The sequence below is a fragment of the Chiloscyllium plagiosum genome, unplaced genomic scaffold (genome assembly GCF_037043375.1).
Source record: "Chiloscyllium plagiosum isolate Xiang-an unplaced genomic scaffold, Cpla_swu_hap1 HiC_scaffold_8, whole genome shotgun sequence".
In the NCBI taxonomy this organism is placed as follows: Eukaryota; Metazoa; Chordata; class Chondrichthyes; order Orectolobiformes; family Hemiscylliidae; genus Chiloscyllium; species Chiloscyllium plagiosum.
Window position 1 is genome coordinate 12,874,809 of NW_028270146.1, and position 19,119 is coordinate 12,893,927.

General features: G+C 47.7%; 1 protein-coding gene across 2 annotated transcripts in view; it reads left to right on the top strand.

Annotated features, from left to right (window-relative positions):
* The first annotated feature begins 4,332 nt into the window (after nucleotides 1-4,332).
* The window catches only part of ttc7b (tetratricopeptide repeat domain 7B), a 371,811-nt gene continuing 357,024 nt past the window's right edge, over nucleotides 4,333-19,119 (top strand). For both annotated transcript variants that reach the window (XM_043696948.2, XM_043696949.2), the window contains exons 1-3: nucleotides 4,333-4,462; nucleotides 8,356-8,510; nucleotides 10,441-10,609. In XM_043696948.2, the coding sequence (XP_043552883.2) occupies nucleotides 4,342-4,462; nucleotides 8,356-8,510; nucleotides 10,441-10,609 (445 nt within the window). In that variant the 5' untranslated portion in view covers nucleotides 4,333-4,341. The remainder of the gene's footprint in view (nucleotides 4,463-8,355; nucleotides 8,511-10,440; nucleotides 10,610-19,119) is intronic.

Sequence of the window (19,119 nt, forward strand, 5' to 3'; positions counted from 1 at the left end):
AAGGGCCTGTTTCCGCACTGTAGGGAATCTAACTTCCAGCAGAAACAGCTACACTTGACTGGCAAGTCAACTACCATCTCCACATTCACTCCCTCTGCCAATGCACAGTAGCAGCACTGTAAACCATCTACAAGGCTGAACCACACCTTTTTGAATTGCTGTAGTCCAAGACACAGTGAGGGAGGAAGTTTTGGAATGTTGCCACAGCAGCTACCATTTGAGGCTGCTGCAATTTGGTAGGTGTGCCACTGGAGGGGGTTGGTGTGTCCACTTGTTCTTTCCTGGAATAGTCATGTTGTGATTATAATATTTCAGTTAATGCTGCAATTCAGTGCACTGACTGTGGGATAGAGCTGCACTTAGAACATAGAACAGTACAGCACAGTACAGGGCCTTTGGCCCGCAATGTTGTTCCAACCTTTCATTATAGAGGAGAAAGTGAGGACTGCATATGCTGGAGATCAGAGCTGAAAATGTGTTGCTGGAAAAGTGCAGCAGGTCAGGCAGCATCCAGGGAACAGGAGAATCGACGTTTCGGGCATAAGCCCTTCTTCAGGAATCAGGGCTTATGCCCGAAACGTCGATTCTCCTGTTCCTTGGATGCTGCCTGACCTGCTGCGCTTTTCCAGCAACACATTTTCAGCTTTCATTATAGACCAAACTAACCAACATACCCTTCATTTTACTGTCACCCATGTGCCTATCCAAGAGTCGCTTAAATGTCCCTAATGTGTCCGACTCTACCAGCACCACTGGCAGTTCAGATGACCTGCTAAAAGGGATACTGATGCTGCATTTTTATTACGGAAATGGAGGAACCCAGCAGATTTTTATTTATCAATTATGAATTCATTGGATGTAGGCCTGGCTGACTGGGCCACCTTTTACTGTCTATACCAAGCTGCCTGTGAGAAGGTGGTGGTGAGCTGTCTTCTTGAACTGCTGCAGTCCCTGTAGGTTGTCCCACAATGCTCTTCAGCAGGGAATTCCTGAATTTTGTCCCAATGACACTGAAGGAACACCAATATATTTGCACGTCAGGATGGTATTCAGTTTGGAAGGGATTTTGGTGATGTTACTTAGAGATATGGGCAGACACCCTCAGCCTGAAAATACTCCCAAGTGATATCTCAAGTAGCAATATTGACTTAAAACATGAGGTGAAGCTGATACAAAGCAAACTTGTTCTATTCAGCAATTCCTTTCTTTGAAGGTGGCACAGTGATACAGTAATTTAGAATTACTGTCCCACAGCACCAGAGACCCAGGTTCAATTCCAGCCTCAGGTGACTGTCTGTGTAGTTTGCATCCTCTCTCTCCATGCCATAGAGAGATGTACAGCATGGAAACAGACCCTTCGGTCCAACCCATCCATGCCGACCAGATATCCCAATCCAATCTAGTTCTACATGCCAGCACCCAGCCCATATCCCTCCAAACCCTTCCTATTCATATACCCATCCAAATGCCTCTTAAATGTTGCAATTGTACCAGCCTCCACCACCTCTTCTGGCAGCTCATTCCATACTCTAACCACCCTCTCAGTGAAAAAGTTGCCCCTTAGGTCTCTTTTATATCTTTCCCCTCTCACCCTAAACTTATGCCCTCTAGTTCTGGACTCCCCCACCCCAGGGTTTTACCTCTGGTTTCATCCCACAATCCAAAGATGTGGATTAGACATGAGAAACTGTAGTGATTGTAGCAAGGTCAGCCAGGTAGCCTTCAAAGAATTTGAGTTCCCTGATTGGGCTGTTAATCTTGTTCAACCAGGGAACCCTGGCTGACAGATCTGAACAGGGATGTCAGAGGTTCTGTTCACTCTGAGAGTTGGTCCTGAGGTAGCTGGATCAGTGTCAAGGACTTTCCACATGTAAACAAAGGGTGACTTCATGATGGGGCCCTGGCTATTTCAAAACGTGGGGTTTTAGGGTCAGGGTGGAGGGATGTGGGTCCAATGGGATACTGTTCAGAGGGTCAGTGCAGATTTAAAGGACCAAATGGCCTCTATCTGTATTGATGGGATTCTATGACTTTAAGAATGTAGTTTGCCACATCATTCACCTGCATGGCACTGCTTTCATTTGGATTACTCAGTATGGGTTGAACCTGTTGTCCTGTTTCATTGGAAATCAGCAGGTTCCCCAAGTCATCACCGAAATTGGTTTTGAAAATAACTATACAATTTATTTGATTTCCAAACACAGGTTGATAGACAGCACATACCACATTTATTTATTTAACAAGACTACGAGGAATTAGAGTCGAGAGTGTGGTGCTGGAAAAGCACAGCAGGTCAGGCAGCATCCGAGGAGCAGGAGAATCGACATTTCGGGCAAAAGCCCTTCTTCAGGAATCACACAACACCAGTTATAGTCCAACAGGTTTAATTGGAAGCACACTAGTTTTCGGAGCACCGCTCCTTCATCAGGTGGTTGTGGGGGACGCAATTGTAAGGCACAGAATTTATAGCAAACGTTTAGTGTGATGAAACTGAAATTATACATTGAAAAATACCTTGATTGTCTGTTGAGTCTTTCATCTGTTCGAATACCATGTTAATTTCACTTCGTTCATGTCTAAATCACAAAACCTTTTTGTAAAAGTTGCATTCTCAGGTTAGCTGTAACAATTGGTGATAGCTAGATCTCTGTCTGTGCCGTGATGTTTAGATTGATACTAATCTAAAGAGTGAGATAACAGAGTTTTACATGAATTCATGCAGTTTTTGAGCAAAGTACAATGTAACTCTGCAAGTACAAATTCACCCCACAAAATATATGTGTGCATGTGGGTCTTTGTGTCTATGTGTGTGTGTGTGTGTCTGTCTGGGTTGGGGGTTGTGAGTGTGAGAGAGAGTGTATATGTGTGTGTAGTGAGTTTGTAGAGTGTCTTAAGTCTGTGAGAGGATGCCTGTGTGAGTGTGGGAGTGTGTGTGTCTGTGTCTGTGTGCGCGTCTGTGTGTATGTGTATATAGTGCAATGGCAGTCACCTGTAGTGTGACATGAACCCAAGGTCCCGGTTGAGGCCCTCCCGATGGGTACAGAACTTAGCTATCAGCCTCTGCTCGGCCACTTTTCGCTGCTGCCTGTCCCGAAGGTCGCCTTGGAGGATGGTCACCTGAAGGTCCAAGGTCGAATGTCCTGGACCACTGATGTGTTCCCCAACTGGGAGGGAACCCTCCTGTCTGTTGATTGTTGTGCAGTGCACATTCATCCGTTGCCAAAGCCTTTGCTCTGTTTCCCCAATGTACCATGCCTCCAGGCATCCTTGCCTGCAACATATAAGGTAGACAACATTGACTGAGTCACATGAGTACCTGCCACGTACATTGTGGGAGGTGTCCCCAAGTGTAATGGTGGTATCCATGTCCACACTCTGACACATCTTGCAGCGCCTACCGTGACAGGGTTGTATGGCGTTGTCCTGAGAGTCGGGCAGCTTGCTACGAACAATGATTTGTTTGAGGTTTGGCGGTTGTTTAAAGGCAAGTAGTGGAGGTGTGGGGAAGGTCTTGACATTGTGTGATTTTTAACTTTGTACCTATACACAACTTCTTTGTCCCAGTTCATTCGCAATCCACATTTTAATTGCCACTTCTTCAAGCAACTCTTTGCACAATGCACGCCATGAGTGTCAGGTTACCCTTTCAAAGCATCCTTTAGAACATTATTCGGAGATGCTGGTATTGGACTGGGGTGTACAAAGTTAAAAATCACACAACACCAGGTTATAGTCCAACAGGTTTAATTGGAAGCACAATCACCTGATGAAGGAGCGTCGCTCCGAAAGCTAGTGCTTCCAATTAAACCTGTTGGACTATAACCTGGTGTGTGATTTTTAACTTTAGAAGATTGGTATGGTTCCCGGAGAAGCCGCTGTTCAAGGATAGGCCACTGGGGTGGGAGAGGGCGCTGCAGTTCCCGGAGAAGCCGCTGTTCCAGGACAAGCCGCTGGGGAGGGAGAGGGCGCTGTAGTTCCCGGAGAACCCCTGTTCCAGGACAAGCCGCTGGGGTGGGAGAGGGCGCTGCGGTTCCAGGACAAGCCGCTGGGGTGGGAGACGGCGCTGCGGTTCCAGGATAAGCCGCTGGGGTGGGAGAGGGCGCTGCAGTTCCCGGAAAACCCGCTGTTCCAGGACAAGCCGCTGGGGTGGGAGAGGGCGCTGCTGTTCTAGGACTAGCCGCTGGGGTGGGAGAGGGCGCTGCTGTTCCAGGACAAGCCGCTGGGGTGGGAGAGGGCGCTGCTGTTCCAGGACAAGCCGCTGGGGTGGGAGAGGGCGCTGCTGTTCCAGGACAAGCCGCTGGGGTGGGAGAGGGCGCTGCAGGTTCAGGTGGCTTTGCCGAAATGGCCGCTAAGAAGTTGGGGACTCGGTTGGAGATTGAGATTGAGCGCTGTCGGAATGAATGTCTGTGGGAAAAGATCCCGGAGCTCGTTAAACAACTGTCGGCCAAGCTCATCGGGAACGGTAAGGACCCGCGGCCTCTCCTGGCGGTTCCCCCGGGCCCCGGGCAATGTCGGCCCCAACGGGGGCTCGGGACCCAGAGCTTCACCTCCCGAGGGTCGCCGAAGGAACCTTCCAGAAAGACCTGCCTCAACCCCAACCCCCACACCCCCCGTCCCCTGTCCCCACCGCCCCCTGTCCCCAACCCCCCACGTCCCCACCCACCCACTTTCCCCTCCCCCCACTGACCCTACCCCCCCACCGTACCCTCCCCCTCAACCCCCCACCCCCCCCACTGTCCCATCCCCCCCACCACCCCGTCCCGCCCCCCCGCGTCCCATCCCCCCCGTCCCATCCCATCCCCCCCCCGGTCCCGTCCCCCCCCCCCGTCCCCCGTCCCCGTCCCCCGTCCCCCCCCCCCGTCCCCCGTCCCCCCGTCCCGTCCCCCGTCCCCCCGTCCCGTCCCCCGTCCCCCCGTCCCGTCCCGTCCCATCCCCCCCCGTCCCGCAACCCCCCATCCCGTCCCGCCCCCCCCCATCCCGTCCCGCCCCCCCCCATCCCGTCCCGCCCCCCCCATCCCGTCCCGCCCCCCCCATCCCGTCCCATCCCCCCCGTCCCGTCCCGTCCCATCCCCTCCCCCGTCCCATCCCATCCCATTCCCCCCCCCCCGTCCAGTCCCATCCCCCCCCCGTCCATCCCATCCCCCCCCCGTCCAGTCCCATCCCCCCCCCGTCCAGTCCCATCCCCCCCCCCGTCCAGTCCCATCCCCCCCCCCGTCCAGTCCCATCCCCCCCAGTCCAGTCCCATCCCCCCCAGTCCAGTCCCATCCCATCCCATCCCCCCCCCCCGTCCCGTCCCGTCCCATCCCCGTCCCCCCCGTCCCATCCCCGTCCCGTCCCACCCCCCCCGTCCCGTCCCATCCCCCCCGTCCCGTCCCGTCCCATCCCATCCCCCCCCCGTCCCGTCCCATCCCATCCCCCCCCCCCGTCCAGTCCCATCCCATCCCCCCCCCCCCCGTCCAGTCCCATCCCATCCCATCCCATCCCATCCCCCCCCGTCCCGTCCCGTCCCTTCCGCACCCCCCGTCCCGTCCCTTCCGCCCCCCCCCGTCCCGTCCCTTCCGCCCCCCCCCCCGTCCCGTCCCATCCGCCCCCCCGTCCCGTCCCGTCCCATCCGCCCCCCCCCGTCCCGTCCCGTCCCATCCGCCCCCCCCGTCCCGTCCCATCCGCCCCCCCCCCTCCCGTCCCGTCCCATCCCATCCGCCCCCCCCGTCCCGTCCCATCCGCCCCCGCCCCCCCCGTCCCATCCCATCCGCCCCCGCCCCCCCGTCCCGTCCCATCCGCACCCCGTCCCGTCCCGTCCCATCCGCCCCCCCCGTCCCGTCCCATCCGCCCGCCCCCCCCGTCCCGTCCCATCCGCCCCCCCGTCCCGTCCCGTCCCATCCGCCCCCCCCTCCCCCCGTCCCGTCCCATCCGCCCCCCCCCCCGTCCCATCCGCCCCCCCCCCCCGTCCCATCCGCCCCCCCCCCCCGTCCCGTCCCATCCGCCCCCCCCCCGTCCCGTCCCATCCACCCCCCCCGTCACGTCCGCCCCCCCCGTCCCGTCCCATCCCATTCGCCCCCCCGTCCCGTCCCATCCCATTCGCCCCCCCCCCGTCCCGTCCCATCCGCCCCCCCCCCCCCCGTCCGCCCCCCCCCCCCCGTCCCGTCCCGTCCCGTCCCATCCCCCCCGTCCCGTCCCATCCGCCCCCCGTCCCGTCCCGTCCCATCCGCCCCCCCCGTCCCGTCCCATCCGCCCCCCCGTCCCGTCCCATATCCCCCTCCCCCCCCGTCCCTCCCCGTCCCACCCCATCCGTCCCCGTCCCATCCCCCCCCATCCCCCCGTCCACTCCCCCCACTGTCAGACACATGGGGCATGCAAGCAGGACATTGTGTTAAAGCGACAGGCCACGGGAACATCGGGGTCATGCTTGTGCACAGATCGGAGGTGGTCGGCGAAGTGGTCACCCAGTCTGTTTGGTTTGTCCAATGTAGAGTAGGCCACGTTGGGTGCAGTGATTACAGTGCACCAGACTGGAGGAGGGACACATGAAATGCTGCTTCACCTGGAAAGACTGTTTCGGCCCTTGGATGGTGAGGAGGGGAAGGGGCAGGGGTTGCACCTTCTGCGGTTGCGTGGGAAGGTGCCGTGGAGAGGGGTGTGTGGTGTTTTTGGTTGTGGAATAGATTAAGGTGTCCCGGAAGGAATAACGGGGAAGTGAGGGGAAAGTATGTTTGGTGTTCTGCAGGAGCTTGCCCCTCCCCATCACTTTCAGCAGTGTGATTGGATTCCCCTTGTCCTCACTTTTCATCCCACCACCCTCCACATTGAAAGAATGATTCTGCTCCATTTCAGACAACTCCAGCAGTCTCCTGGTTGCTTTGGGAGAGGACACGGCTGTCTTACTGGTCAATAAATTTGAAGGATCTTGTGGAAACACGGCTGTTGGCACTTGTTCAATGGTTTGAGTGTCTACTATATATTTGGGGGGGTGGAGGAAGTTGGTGGTTGGTTTTCCTGTGGGAACTGGTTGGAGGTGGACTTCAGGTTTTTCTGGGAGTTTAGTGAAAGATTCACCTTCTCGTATGTTTCAGAGGAGTTGCCGATGACCTGGAGCTCGAGTCAGCACACAAGAATATCATCTGTATCAAAATCAGAAACTGCGAGAGCAATTCCGCAGGTCTGGCACTGGACTTGAAACATTAATTCTCATTTCCACAGAGACTGCCAGACCAGCTCAGTTTCTCCAGCAGTATTGGTTTTTGTTTCAGATTTCCAGCATCCACAGTTCTTTATTCTATTTAGCGTCATCTGCACTTTGGGTGTGGTCTTCAAATTATCTTGGGTAAATCTACTGTCTTCTCTCAATACTGCTCTGATTGAGAGACTTCAATTTACTCTGTGTCTGTGACTGGCCGTAGTGTCATATTGTGTCATGTGTGTGGGTTATTGGACTCTAGTCCTTCATCCTGAGTTGAGAGTGATTTGCTGGAAAAGCACAGCAGGTCAGACAGCATCTGAGGAGCAGGAAAATCGATGTTTCGGGCTAGAGCCCTTCATCAGGAATGAGGCAGGGAGCCTCCAGGATGGAGTGATAAATGGGAGGGGGATGAGCTGGGGAGAAGGTAGCTAAGAGTGCAATAGGTGGATGGAGGTGGGGGGAAAGGTGATACGTCGGAGAGGAGGGTGGAGTGAATAGGTGGGAAGGAAGATGGAACAGGTCATGAGGATGGTGCTGAGCTGGAAGGTTGGAACTGGGGTAAGGTGGGGGGAGGGGAAATGAGGAAACTGGTGAAACCCATATTGATGCCCTGGGGTTGAAGGGCCCTGAGGCGTAAGATGAGGTGTTGTTCCTCCAGGCGTCGGGTGGATGATGAAGTGGTACTGCATAAATGATGCATTGTGTGTGAATGGGGAACTGATGTGGCAGGCTCCCTTGGTGGGAGTCATGGATAAACTCAAACCTGCTCGTGATTCCCAACAAAATCTGACTCCCAATTGTCTAGGAACCCCTTTGCCATTGGACCAAAGCCCCAGTTTAGTTGATGGAGTGGGGTGTCAACCCATGGTGATCTAATTCTGAGGCGTGTGTGACTCAGCCAAAAATGCTGTGTTGGGATTGCTTGCTCTTGTCAGAAGAGATTGTGTACATCTTCTGTATCTCTGTCAGAGTCAACATTGAAGGAGAATGCCAGTGTTTAAAATCAAATCGACAGAATAAGGGACTCTCAGCCTCACAAACACATCAGTAACTGCAATTTGGGAAGTATTTAATTTTCTGTGAGGTGCTTTAGACATCCTAAGAACTTGAAAGGCGGTAGAGAACAGTAAGTTTGTTTTTCCTTTCTGTAAGATTCTGTCACCTCTGTTCTCTCTCAGACGACCTGGCAGAGCTACTACTTGGAGAGTCAAAGTTGGAGCTGTACCTGAAAGACAATCCAATCAAACAAGGAGTCACTCCTTCAGATGCCAAGCCAAAGCTAAGCGAGGTGAAGAAGCACTTGCTAGGTGCACTCGATAGAGGCAATTTAAAGGTAATACATCTTTCATTCAGGATCTTGCTACAACCTTTGTACCTGAAAGAAAAGCAGAGAATGATGTGAATGCTGAGCAGGTAAGGCGACATCTGAGTAAGGAGAAACAAAGTTAATGTTTCAGTTTGATGACAATGAACCTGAACCTGGTTCTCCCCTACAGATGCTGCCGAATCTGCAAAACGATTCAACCATTTTTGTGGAGCACTTCTGTTTTGTACCAGTTTACAAACTGAAGTATGCAGTGTCAGCAGCATGATTAACAGTGTTCTTTCAGTTATGTACCTGCAAATCTCTTTACAACTTGAATCATTTTAAAAACTGACTAAAAATGCTGTTGCGTTGAAGGTATTTTGTAGGTGGCGTGGTGCTGAGTGTTAGGGCATTGTTGTTGGGTGGCTTTTTTTAAACTCTGAATATGCTTTTGTGAAGAATTTTATTAGAATTGTCATAGAATCCCCACAATGTGGAAACAAGCCATTTGGCCCATTGAGTTCGCACTAACCCTCTGAAGAGCATCCCACCCAGACTCACCGTCTTACCTCGTCTCTGTAACTCTGCATTTATCATGGCTAACCCACCTAACCTACACATTCCTGGACACTATGGGCAATTTAGCACGGCCAATCCACCTAACCTGCACATCTTTGGACTGAGAGGGGAAACTGGAGCATGTGGAGGAAACTTACACAGACAAACGGCTTACGTGCAAACTCCATACTGACAGGGGCCCAAGGCTGGAATTGATTGGGGTCCCTGGTGCCGTAAGGCAGCAGTGCTGACCACTGAACTACTAAATTATATATATAGGTATATAATACTTATATTAAAGGTATGATATAAACGTAAACAGTTGCCTGATTTTCTGGAGTACCATTTATGGCGCACAAGGGTGTCTGTTCTACCTCAGATTTCACACTTCAAAATGTCACACACCTTTTAACAAAAACCATTCTCAGGCCACTGATATATCACTTTCAGTTTAACAATATTAGGGTGAAATTTGAAATCCATCTGAAGTGAGTAATTTTCACTTTTAAGTTGGCTAATGTATCTCATTAATTTGAGTTTAATTGCTGGCGATCTCTGACTTTCCAGAAATTAGATTTTATGGTCTTAAAAGTCATATCACAACAGTGGTTGTATTTCAAAAGTACTTAATTGGCTACAATATTCTTTGTGATGTTTGGTGGTCATGAGAGATTGTATAAACCCCAATCTGTCTTTTTTAATATTCAGAGGACCTAAACAACCTTTACATTTAATGCAAAAACAGAAATTGCTGGCCAAACTCAGCAGGCCAGGTAGCTTCTGTGGGAAGGGCTTATGCCCGAAATGTCGATTCTCCTGTTCCCTGGATGCTGCCTGACCTGCTGCGCTTTTCCAGCAACACATTTTCAGCTCTAGCTTCTGTGGGAAGAAAGCAAAGTTAACCTTTCTAGTCCAGTATCTCTTCATCAGATTTATCAGTCACTGGATGTAACATTAACTCTGCTTTCTTCCCACAGAAGCTGCCACATCTAGTGGGTTTCGTCAGCATTTTCTGGTTTTGTTCCAGATCTCTTGCATTTGAAGTTCTTGTTTTATTTTCATTTAATACCGTATTTGTGTAAGTAAAGTTAATAAAATCTCTCTGTTAAACAAGGCTCATCGCCAGCCTTCATAACCATACTTGGCCTGACAATCCTCTGTCACTTCCAGTGTTTCTCCAGTGAGATGAGCTGTCTGCTCTGTATTATATGTGCAGCAGTTTCATTGGTTCCTCCCATTTAGCTCCAGGTTGCTTCCAGCCATAACTTATTTATGCACCACTTGCCTTGTTTAACCATACCGCCCCCCCGCGCCCCCCCAAAAAAATCAGCAGAGCCCAGATTGAGAAGCTGATGTTTGCTAAGATATTTACGCACTGCACTGTTTGCTCTTTTGTCAGCAAGACTTTGCTCAGGAAGCCAATTTGATATTGGCCAAGTGTTACTATGTGGAGGGTGACCACACCCGGGCTCTCAACCTGTATTCCAAGGTTGATCTGGAAAAGTTGCAGTTGGTGGGAGTGCCTGTCTACAGACTGAGGATCATTGCAGAATCCTATGCTACAAAAGGTAAGTGGGCTTTTATTCCAAATATCTGTTAGCTCCAAGTATCTGAATGGTCGCATTCTGTCAGGGATGCTCCAGTTACTTAACCTCTTGCAAAGTTGTGTTATTCAACAAAGATGTATAAAGAAATTTAAAAACAAAAACAAAACAAAAAATACACAGTCTGCCAAGACTGGTATTCTGCATTTCGAGGAAAAATAAATTTTGGAGGTTAATTGGCTTTTGAAGAGAAGGATTTCATCCGTGTGAAGGGGAGACTTGGCTAAGAGGTAGCCCTGTCTTTGTCCTGTCCTCCCTGCCCATGCTGGCTGCCTTGCGATAGCCTGCCATCATTTTCTGTTCTTATCACAAAAGAGCGACATGTATGGATCAGCCACGATTTTATTGGATGTTTGCGGTAGGAAACCAATTGTGCTGGAACAACCTGGTGACAGCACCTCAGCTTTCACTCTATTTCCGAGAAGGATTTGGGCAATTTGGAGAGGGTCACATTGGAGGATCTTGTTTCCAGAACCCTTCCATTTCATTCATCTACCTATCAAATCTAACCTTCAATATTGTCATAATTTCTTCCTCAGCTAATTGGAGGTAATTTCCCCCCAGTCCATAGGTGTGAGAGAGATGAGGTCTCTGACTTCTGTTTTAATTCTTTTACATTTAATCTTCCATCTATGCCAGCCATTCTCAATGCCTCAGCTATTGGAAGCTGACTGATTCTATCTGCCTAATCCTTTTTAAAATTTGGAATTATCTTGCCTTATTATCTACAATGTTTTAGTTAAAACAACATCCTCCAGACTTTTCAAGTCTCCTTTCATATTGCCTTAGACCAAAATATCTAGTGAAACGAAAGAAAGATGCTGAAAATCTGAAATGAAAGCACAAAATACTGGAAATGCTCAGTAGGGTCAGGCATCATCTGAGGAGAGAGAACCAGTTAGTGTTTCAGGCCTGAGGAATATTAGGAAAATCCATATGTTTGAGCAGTTGCATGTTGGGCAAAAGAATGAAAAGTAATTTCTGTAATAGGGTTGGTGGGGGGTGGAGAGAGGAGAGATTTTAGGTCGCTGCTATCTGAAAGCAAAATCAAGAGGAAAATGGACCAAAACAAATGGCAAAGAAACAAACCAACTAAGAAAAATACATCAAAATGGAGTTAGAAGCTTTTAAAATTTCATTGAGGGGGTGTGGGCATCGCTGGCTATGTCAGCATTTATTGCCCTTGAGAAGGTAGTGGTGAGCTGCTGCTTTTAATTGCAGCAGTCCATGTGCTGTAAGCACAGCTACAATGCCATTAGGGAGGGTGTTTCAGGGTTTGGCCTTGGATGGTGACACGTACCATGACAAAGCAGGATTTGACCCATCCACACTAAAGGAATGGTGATATATTTCTAAGTCAGGATGGTGAGTGGCTGAGAGGGGATCTTGCAGGTGGTGGTGTTCCTATGTATCTGCTGTCCTTGTCCTTCTAGATGATAGTGGTGTGGGTTTGGAAGGTACTGTGGAAAGCCTTGGGTTGCTTTGTCCTGGATGGTGACATGCTTCTTGAGTGTTGTTGGTGCTGCTGTTATCCAGGCAAGTAGGGAGTATTCCAAACACTCCTGACTTGTACCTTGTAGGTGGTATAGCGGCTTTGAGGAGTCAGGATGTGAGTTACTGCATAATTCCTAACCTCTGACCTGCTCTTGTTACTACAGTATTTACGTGCCTGGTCCTGGTCAGTTTCTGGTCAATGGTAACTCCTGTAGAAAGTGTCAGATTGTGTTTGTAACGCATTGAATATTAAGAGATGATGAGATTCTCTCTTGGTGATTGTCATTGTCTGGCATTTGGGTGGCATGAATGTTATAATCTAAAATTGCTAACTGCAGCAATGCCCTGTCAAACGATGAGATGCTGTTCCTTGAGATTGCATTGAACCCTATAGAGACACAGCAGCAGGTCAAGGACAGAAAGGTCAACATTAGAATCAAGTTGGAGAATTAAATGGAAGGCAACTAGAGCCTGACGGTGATCGTATAGATTGAAAGGAGGTGTTCTGCCAAATCAGTCCCCCAGTCTTTGATCTCGCCAACACAGAGGGCACTGTGTCATAAGCTACGAATAGACTATGATGAATTGAAAGAGGTACAAATTCTTCTCTGTTACACTTGTAGTAGTGTTTGAGCTTCGGATGTTGAGAAGGGATGCCAGGGTAGGAAACACGTTGTAGTATGATGAATTGCTCTGTCCAAGCAGATGAGACTGAGAATCGGGGAGAATGTAAGAGAGCTCATTTAGGAACAATAATGTGGACAGTGTAGTCTAGGTAATTATAGTAGAGGGGATCGGTTAGCTCAGTTGGCTGGATGCTTTGCAATGCTGAATGATGCCAACAGCATGGATTAAATTCCCACACCGGCTGAGGTTGCTATGAAGGGCTTTCTTTCCCACTGCTTCCCATCACCAGTTGAGTCTCCCTAATGAGCAAGCAGCCCTATGGTCTGGTAGCCGTTATGGGAGTCAGTGGGTTTATAGTGAATATTGGTTGATTCTTTCCATTTCTGAGAAGTCAAGGAAGGGAACAATAAAATTTGAAGATGGATCTTTTTTGTGGATAAAATTACGCAAAAATCGGATTTTGTAGCAGGTCAAAGCACAGTTTATTACGAAAAAACTTTGGGGAGAAGCGAGGTCGCCCTAAGAGTGAGATTCCAACCAGGCAATCTCATCAATTACAAAATTCAGCACTCTTGATATCTTTGAATTATAGCAAAGCACACAGTTTTGATTACGTAAATTGCTCTTCAGAATTCTCCACACCGGTGTCCGTCTGCGGAGACTGCAGCCACCAGTTATTTTGAGTTTGTGGTTTTACTTGTGAATGGTCATACTTCCGGTTATCCAGCTTGCTCCTGCAGCAGTCAGCACTTTAGCAAGATTTAGCACAAATTGCACAGAATTTTGTCAATGATCCCAACATGCTTTGCAAATGTAGTCAAATGCTCTACTTCAGTTTTGTTTGGGGAAGAGACATTGGAAGCAAACTCAGTTACATCTTTCAGTTCCAGTTGAGAGCAGGCCAAAATCATCTATGTATAGAAAAAAGAAGTGGGGGGAGGGGCCTGAGCATGAGTGGAACAAGAAATATTTCGCATCTCCGACTGTGAGAAAGCTGTGGCAAAAACTCGTAAGGGTATCGATAACAACAGCTTTGATATGGTGGAAGTGGAAGAAAACATTGTTTGGTGTGTGGACAAGTTCAGTTGGGTGGAAGGGAGAGTGTTTGTTGGTACATCTAATGAATAGGTTGAATCCTTTTAAAGCTTCAATACACTTTTCCATGGGTGGGAATAATACACACATTACTCCGACTGAGGTCCTTATTTGGGCTAAGTATTATCTGTTGGCTTTTATTTTCTATGATTTTGCAATTGAGAAACTTCTTGAATTTTGTATATAGATATAGAATAGCTCTGTTGAATTGTGATTCCCATGGATCTGCACCCTTAAATTTCTGAGATCACTGAGACTCGAGAAAATTGTTGTTGATTAAAATCTTGATTTGCATGTTCTTTCTGAATTCCCATTGAAACCATCCACTTTCTGTTTTAGAGGCTAGACAATGCTGCTGTATCATCTTGGAGCACAGCCAGTAAAACTGTTTGAGGGAAGTCTGTGGGTTCAAGGTCAGCTATTAATCACAGCGTCTATCAGATGAAAGAATAACTGCAAAGCTGTCTGTTTGCCAGGCTTCCTGTTACCTGTCTTAGCCTTTGCTTTCCAGTGAAGCATTTTCAAAATGTATTGGGGTTTGGGCATTGTTGATGAGCCAACACTAATAGTCCAAATCTGAATGGAACATAGAACAGTCCAGCACAGGAACAGACCCTTCAGCCCATCATGTTTGTGAGTGAGTTAGTTATTATCACATATATTGAGAAAGATACCATGGTAACTGTTTTTTCGCTACAATTTGAAGAGTGGCAGATGGAGTTTAATTTGGATAATTGCGAGATATTAGATTTTAGTTAAACAAACAAAAGGCAAGACTTTTTCAATTAAAAGTAGGGCCTTGGGTAGTGTTGTAGAAGACAGAGACCTAGGGGTTCAGGTCCATAATTCTTTTAAGTTTGCTTCATTTATAGATAGGGTGGTTAAGAAGGTGTTTAGCACACTTGCCTTCATTGCCCAAATCTTTTGAGTATAGCAGTTGGGATGTCATGTTGAGGTTGTACAGGACGTTGGTGAGGCCTCTTTCTAGAGTACTGTTTTCAGGTCTGGTCGCCCTGTTATAGGAAGGATATCATTAAGCTGGAGAAGGTTCCGAAGAGCTTTACCAGATTTTTACTGGGAATGGAGAGTTTGGGTTGTAAGGAGAGGCTGCATAGGCTGGGTCTTTTTTCACTGCAGTATAGGAGGTTGAGAGGTGACCTTATGGGGCTTATAAAATAATGAGGGGTATAGATAAGGTGGATGGCAGGTGTATTTTCCCTAAAGTGAGGGATTTCAAGACGAGGGGACATATTTTTAAGGCGAGAGGAGAAAGATTTTAACAAGGCATGAGAAACAATTTTTGTACACAGAGGGTGGTTCCTGTGAAGAATGAAGTTCCAGAGGGAAGTGGTGGATGTGTGTACAATTCCAACGTTTAACAGACATTAAGATAAGTACGTGAATAGGAAAGGTTTGGAGGGATACAGGCCAGGTGCAAGCGAATGGGACTAGTTTAGTTTGGGATTACGGTTGGACTGAAAGATCTGTTTGTATGCTGTATGAGACCATGATCCAGCACCATTTTTGAGTTACGAAAGGAATAAAAAGAAATTACATAAATAGAGATTGTCTTTCTTGTAAGGAGTATTCAAATACATCTCCAGGGATTCTGCAAGGTCTCTCCTCAAGAAGTCCCCACTCCAGGTGCGGCAGTGAAGACCCTGACAGGAATCGACGCTTCAGGCCTGCCGCAGGCATTGTCACCACTGCAGCCAAAGGCCGGCCAAGTTGATACTCCAGGCCTACCGCAGCCAGGAGCCCTCATTTCGGGCATAGCCGCAGGTGCTGACTCGCTGAGTCCATGCTCTGGGTCTGATGCAGCGAGGAGTCCCCACTCCGTGCATCATCACTGCTGTAGCTGATGACCTGCCAAGTCCCGTCCACGATCCAGGCCTATTGCAGCCAGGAATCCTCGCTCTTGGCACAGCCACTAACTGCAACTGATGCCCTGCCGAAACTGCTCTGGCTTCTCCCAGGTATCAGAAGATGAAGGATAAAAAAGAAAGGGGAAAGGAGAAAGTGAGAGAAGGCTGTGGCTAGTTGGAACAGATGGGCTAGGAGCCTGAACACAACCTCCTGTGCTGGCACCGTCATCTTGAATTGCCAACCGTGATGCTATTCTAAACCAATCTCATCTGTCTGCACATGCTCCATATCCCTTTATTCTCTATCTGTTCATGTGTCAGTCTAAATGCCCCTTAAACTTTGCTATTGTAAGTACCTCTATGACCTCCCCCAGCAGTGGGTTAAAAGCCCCTACTACCGTCTTTAAAAAATAAACTTTCCTCGTAAGTCGTCTTTAAATTTTCCTCCTCCCACCTTAAACCTGGGTTTGACATTTCCGCCCGGGAAAGAGACTCTGACAATCCACCAATCCACCCTATCTGTGCCCTTCATAATTTTTATACGCTTCTGTCAGGTTACCCCATCAGCCTCTGAGGCTCTAGCGGAAATAATGTATGTTCGTCTAATCTCTCCTTAAAGCTAATTGTCCTATTGTCACTGTAATCTTGGACAGTAAGGATAATCAAGAGAGCATTTGGATTTGTTGTTGGACGGGAGCGAGGAGAGGTGGCTGGTAAGTCTGCTTTGGTCTGGAGAGAATAAGATGTCTTTAGTTATGGGGGAGAGTATATCTGAAAGATCTTTTGAAGTTCAGTTGGGCACTGTTCCATTTAGAATTATACTTTGCAAAAGGCCAACTGTGATTGTGTAGACTCTTCAAGGATTTATCCAATCAACTTATACAAATGTAAGGTACTCTCAGACTATCTGAAAATGACTATTACAACTGACCTCCACTAGACTCATATTTGTAATAATGACACAGATAAACCCTGAATTCTTTCCTGAAACCATTATGTTTGGCTATGCTTCATAAAACCGACCTCTGCTGTTCTAATATCCATTCGAGCGGCTTGGTGTCAAATTTTGTCCAAATTATGTTCCTGTGGAGAGGATATTCAAAACCACATTAAATTGAGTGGCTTTAGAGTAGAACTTTCCTTCTCTTGATCATTCTTGAGATTTTGTCTCAGCCAACATTTATTGCCTGAACTAAATTGTCTCTGAGAAGGTGATGGTGAGCTGTCTCCTTGAATTGCTGCAGTCCCTGTCGTTAAGAACACCCACACTGCCATTTTGGAGTGAGTTCCAGGATTTTGACCTTGTGACAGTTAATGGTAATATGCTTCTGATTCAGCATGTTTTGGCTCGTGGTAGGGAATTTGCAGAGTGGTGATCCATTTATTTGCTGCCCTTGTTGTAGGTGGTAAGCGGTAATAGGTTTGGAAGGTGCTATTGAAGAGGCTTTGGTGAGTTGCTGCAGTGCATCTTGTAAATGGCATAGATTGCTACAGTGTCGGTGTTAGAGGGAGAGTGAATGTTTGGGGATGTGGTGTACTCAAGAGGCCTGCTTTATCCTGGATGATATTGATTTTCATGAGAGTTATGACTTGCAGGTGCCAATGTTGGACTGGGGTGGACAAAATTAAAAATCACACAATACCAAGTTATAGTCCACCAGGTTTATTTGGAAGCACTAGCTTTCAGAGCGCTGCTCCTTCATCAGGTGTTTGTGGGGGTTAAGATCATGCTCACAGAATTTATAGCCAAAGGAGTCCAGTGTTATGGAGATGTGATACAGGAAACAATCTTAGATTAAAACTTACATCTTTTAGAATGGGGTATGCTGATTTCTGTTCTTTGATATGTACTTCCCAGAACTTCTTTTAAATTACATTCCCAAGATAGCTCAGCTTTTTAAACAACAGGTGTGAAGTCTGTCTGTGTTCCAATGCGATGTCAGACTGACAAACCCTCACAGTTTTACAGTTTCACATGGATTCATGCAGTTCTTGAGCAAAATTAAATGTATTTCTGCCAAAAACAAATTCACCCCATAAGCTTATACGTGTGCTCATGTAGGAGCGACAGATTGAGCGTGCATGTGGGTGTGAGTGCACATGATATATGTGTGTGTGTAAGCTTGGTTAAGTGTGTCTGAATGTGTGATGGGATATGTGTGAGAGGATGCATGTGTCTGTGTGAGTGCGGGGCTGTGTGTGTGTGCACGAGAGCTTGTGTGTGAGTGAGGGGTCCCCCCGCACTGCACCACACTGCAATAAAATATAGGTTTCCTTTAATATTTAGATTTAGGTTATAGTGCCATTGAAAGGGCTATCACTAGTCAATTTATCTTGATTTGTTCTTTAAAATGAATGAAAAAACAGTATAATCAACTATGATTGAGTTAGGAAGTCTGTGTTTGTAATGTTTCCTTTTGTAAATAAATACCAGTCTGAGTAAGTGTTGTCTCCTGTATCATTCCTTCCCATCTGGCTTTCTGGAATTTATTTCAGATGGAGGATCATGATATTCTCTCCCTCCATCACTAGCATGCAGGGTTATATACCATCTACAAAATGGACTGCAGAAACTTGTCAAGGTTGTTTTGACATTGTCATCGAAATCTGTGATCTATGACCTTCAAAGACAAGGTCACCAGACTGATGGGGACACCAGTTCCTCACCTCGCACATCATCCTAACTTCAAACTGTGTTTTCATTTCTTTGCTATTGCTGAGTCAAAAATATGAAACCCATGCCCTTGTTGCCCTGTGGGGCATCCACACCATTTGGGCTACGATGCTTCAAAGAAGCCACTCAAATCCACCTTCTCGAGCAATTAGGGATGGATGTTATGTTAGTCTAGCCAGCAATGCTCACCATACGAACAAATAAAGAAAATAATAAACTGTATCACAAGGCTGTTGTGGCCAATACTGCTGAGATGGAAGCTGAGGAACATGGTTTGAGTCGGTGAATTTCAAGTGTGCGGCTTCATCTTGCCTGACCATGCTTGATATCGATACTTGATCCCTTAAAGTCTAAGGTGCCTCATTCTTCAACAGTCACATCTCTCTGTTCTGATCTCCGCTCCATAGGAATATGGATAATACAAAGGACAATGAAAATTGTCGCTCTCCCATGCTAGCATGTATATTCTTGTAAGGCTTGCTGCTATTTGTCACAAGAATAGATGATGTGTTATTTATTGCATTATTTTGATCCCAGCTAATACTGGGCAAGTTAAACCCCGGAATGAATCTGAATTGGCAGATTAGCTCCAAAACACAGCAACAGAAATTGCTGGAGAGGCTCAGCTGGTCTTGTGACATTGCTGGAGAGAAAACAATTCATGTTTCAGTTCAGAGACCCTTCTTCAGAATTAAATATTTGGATAGCTGATAGATTCG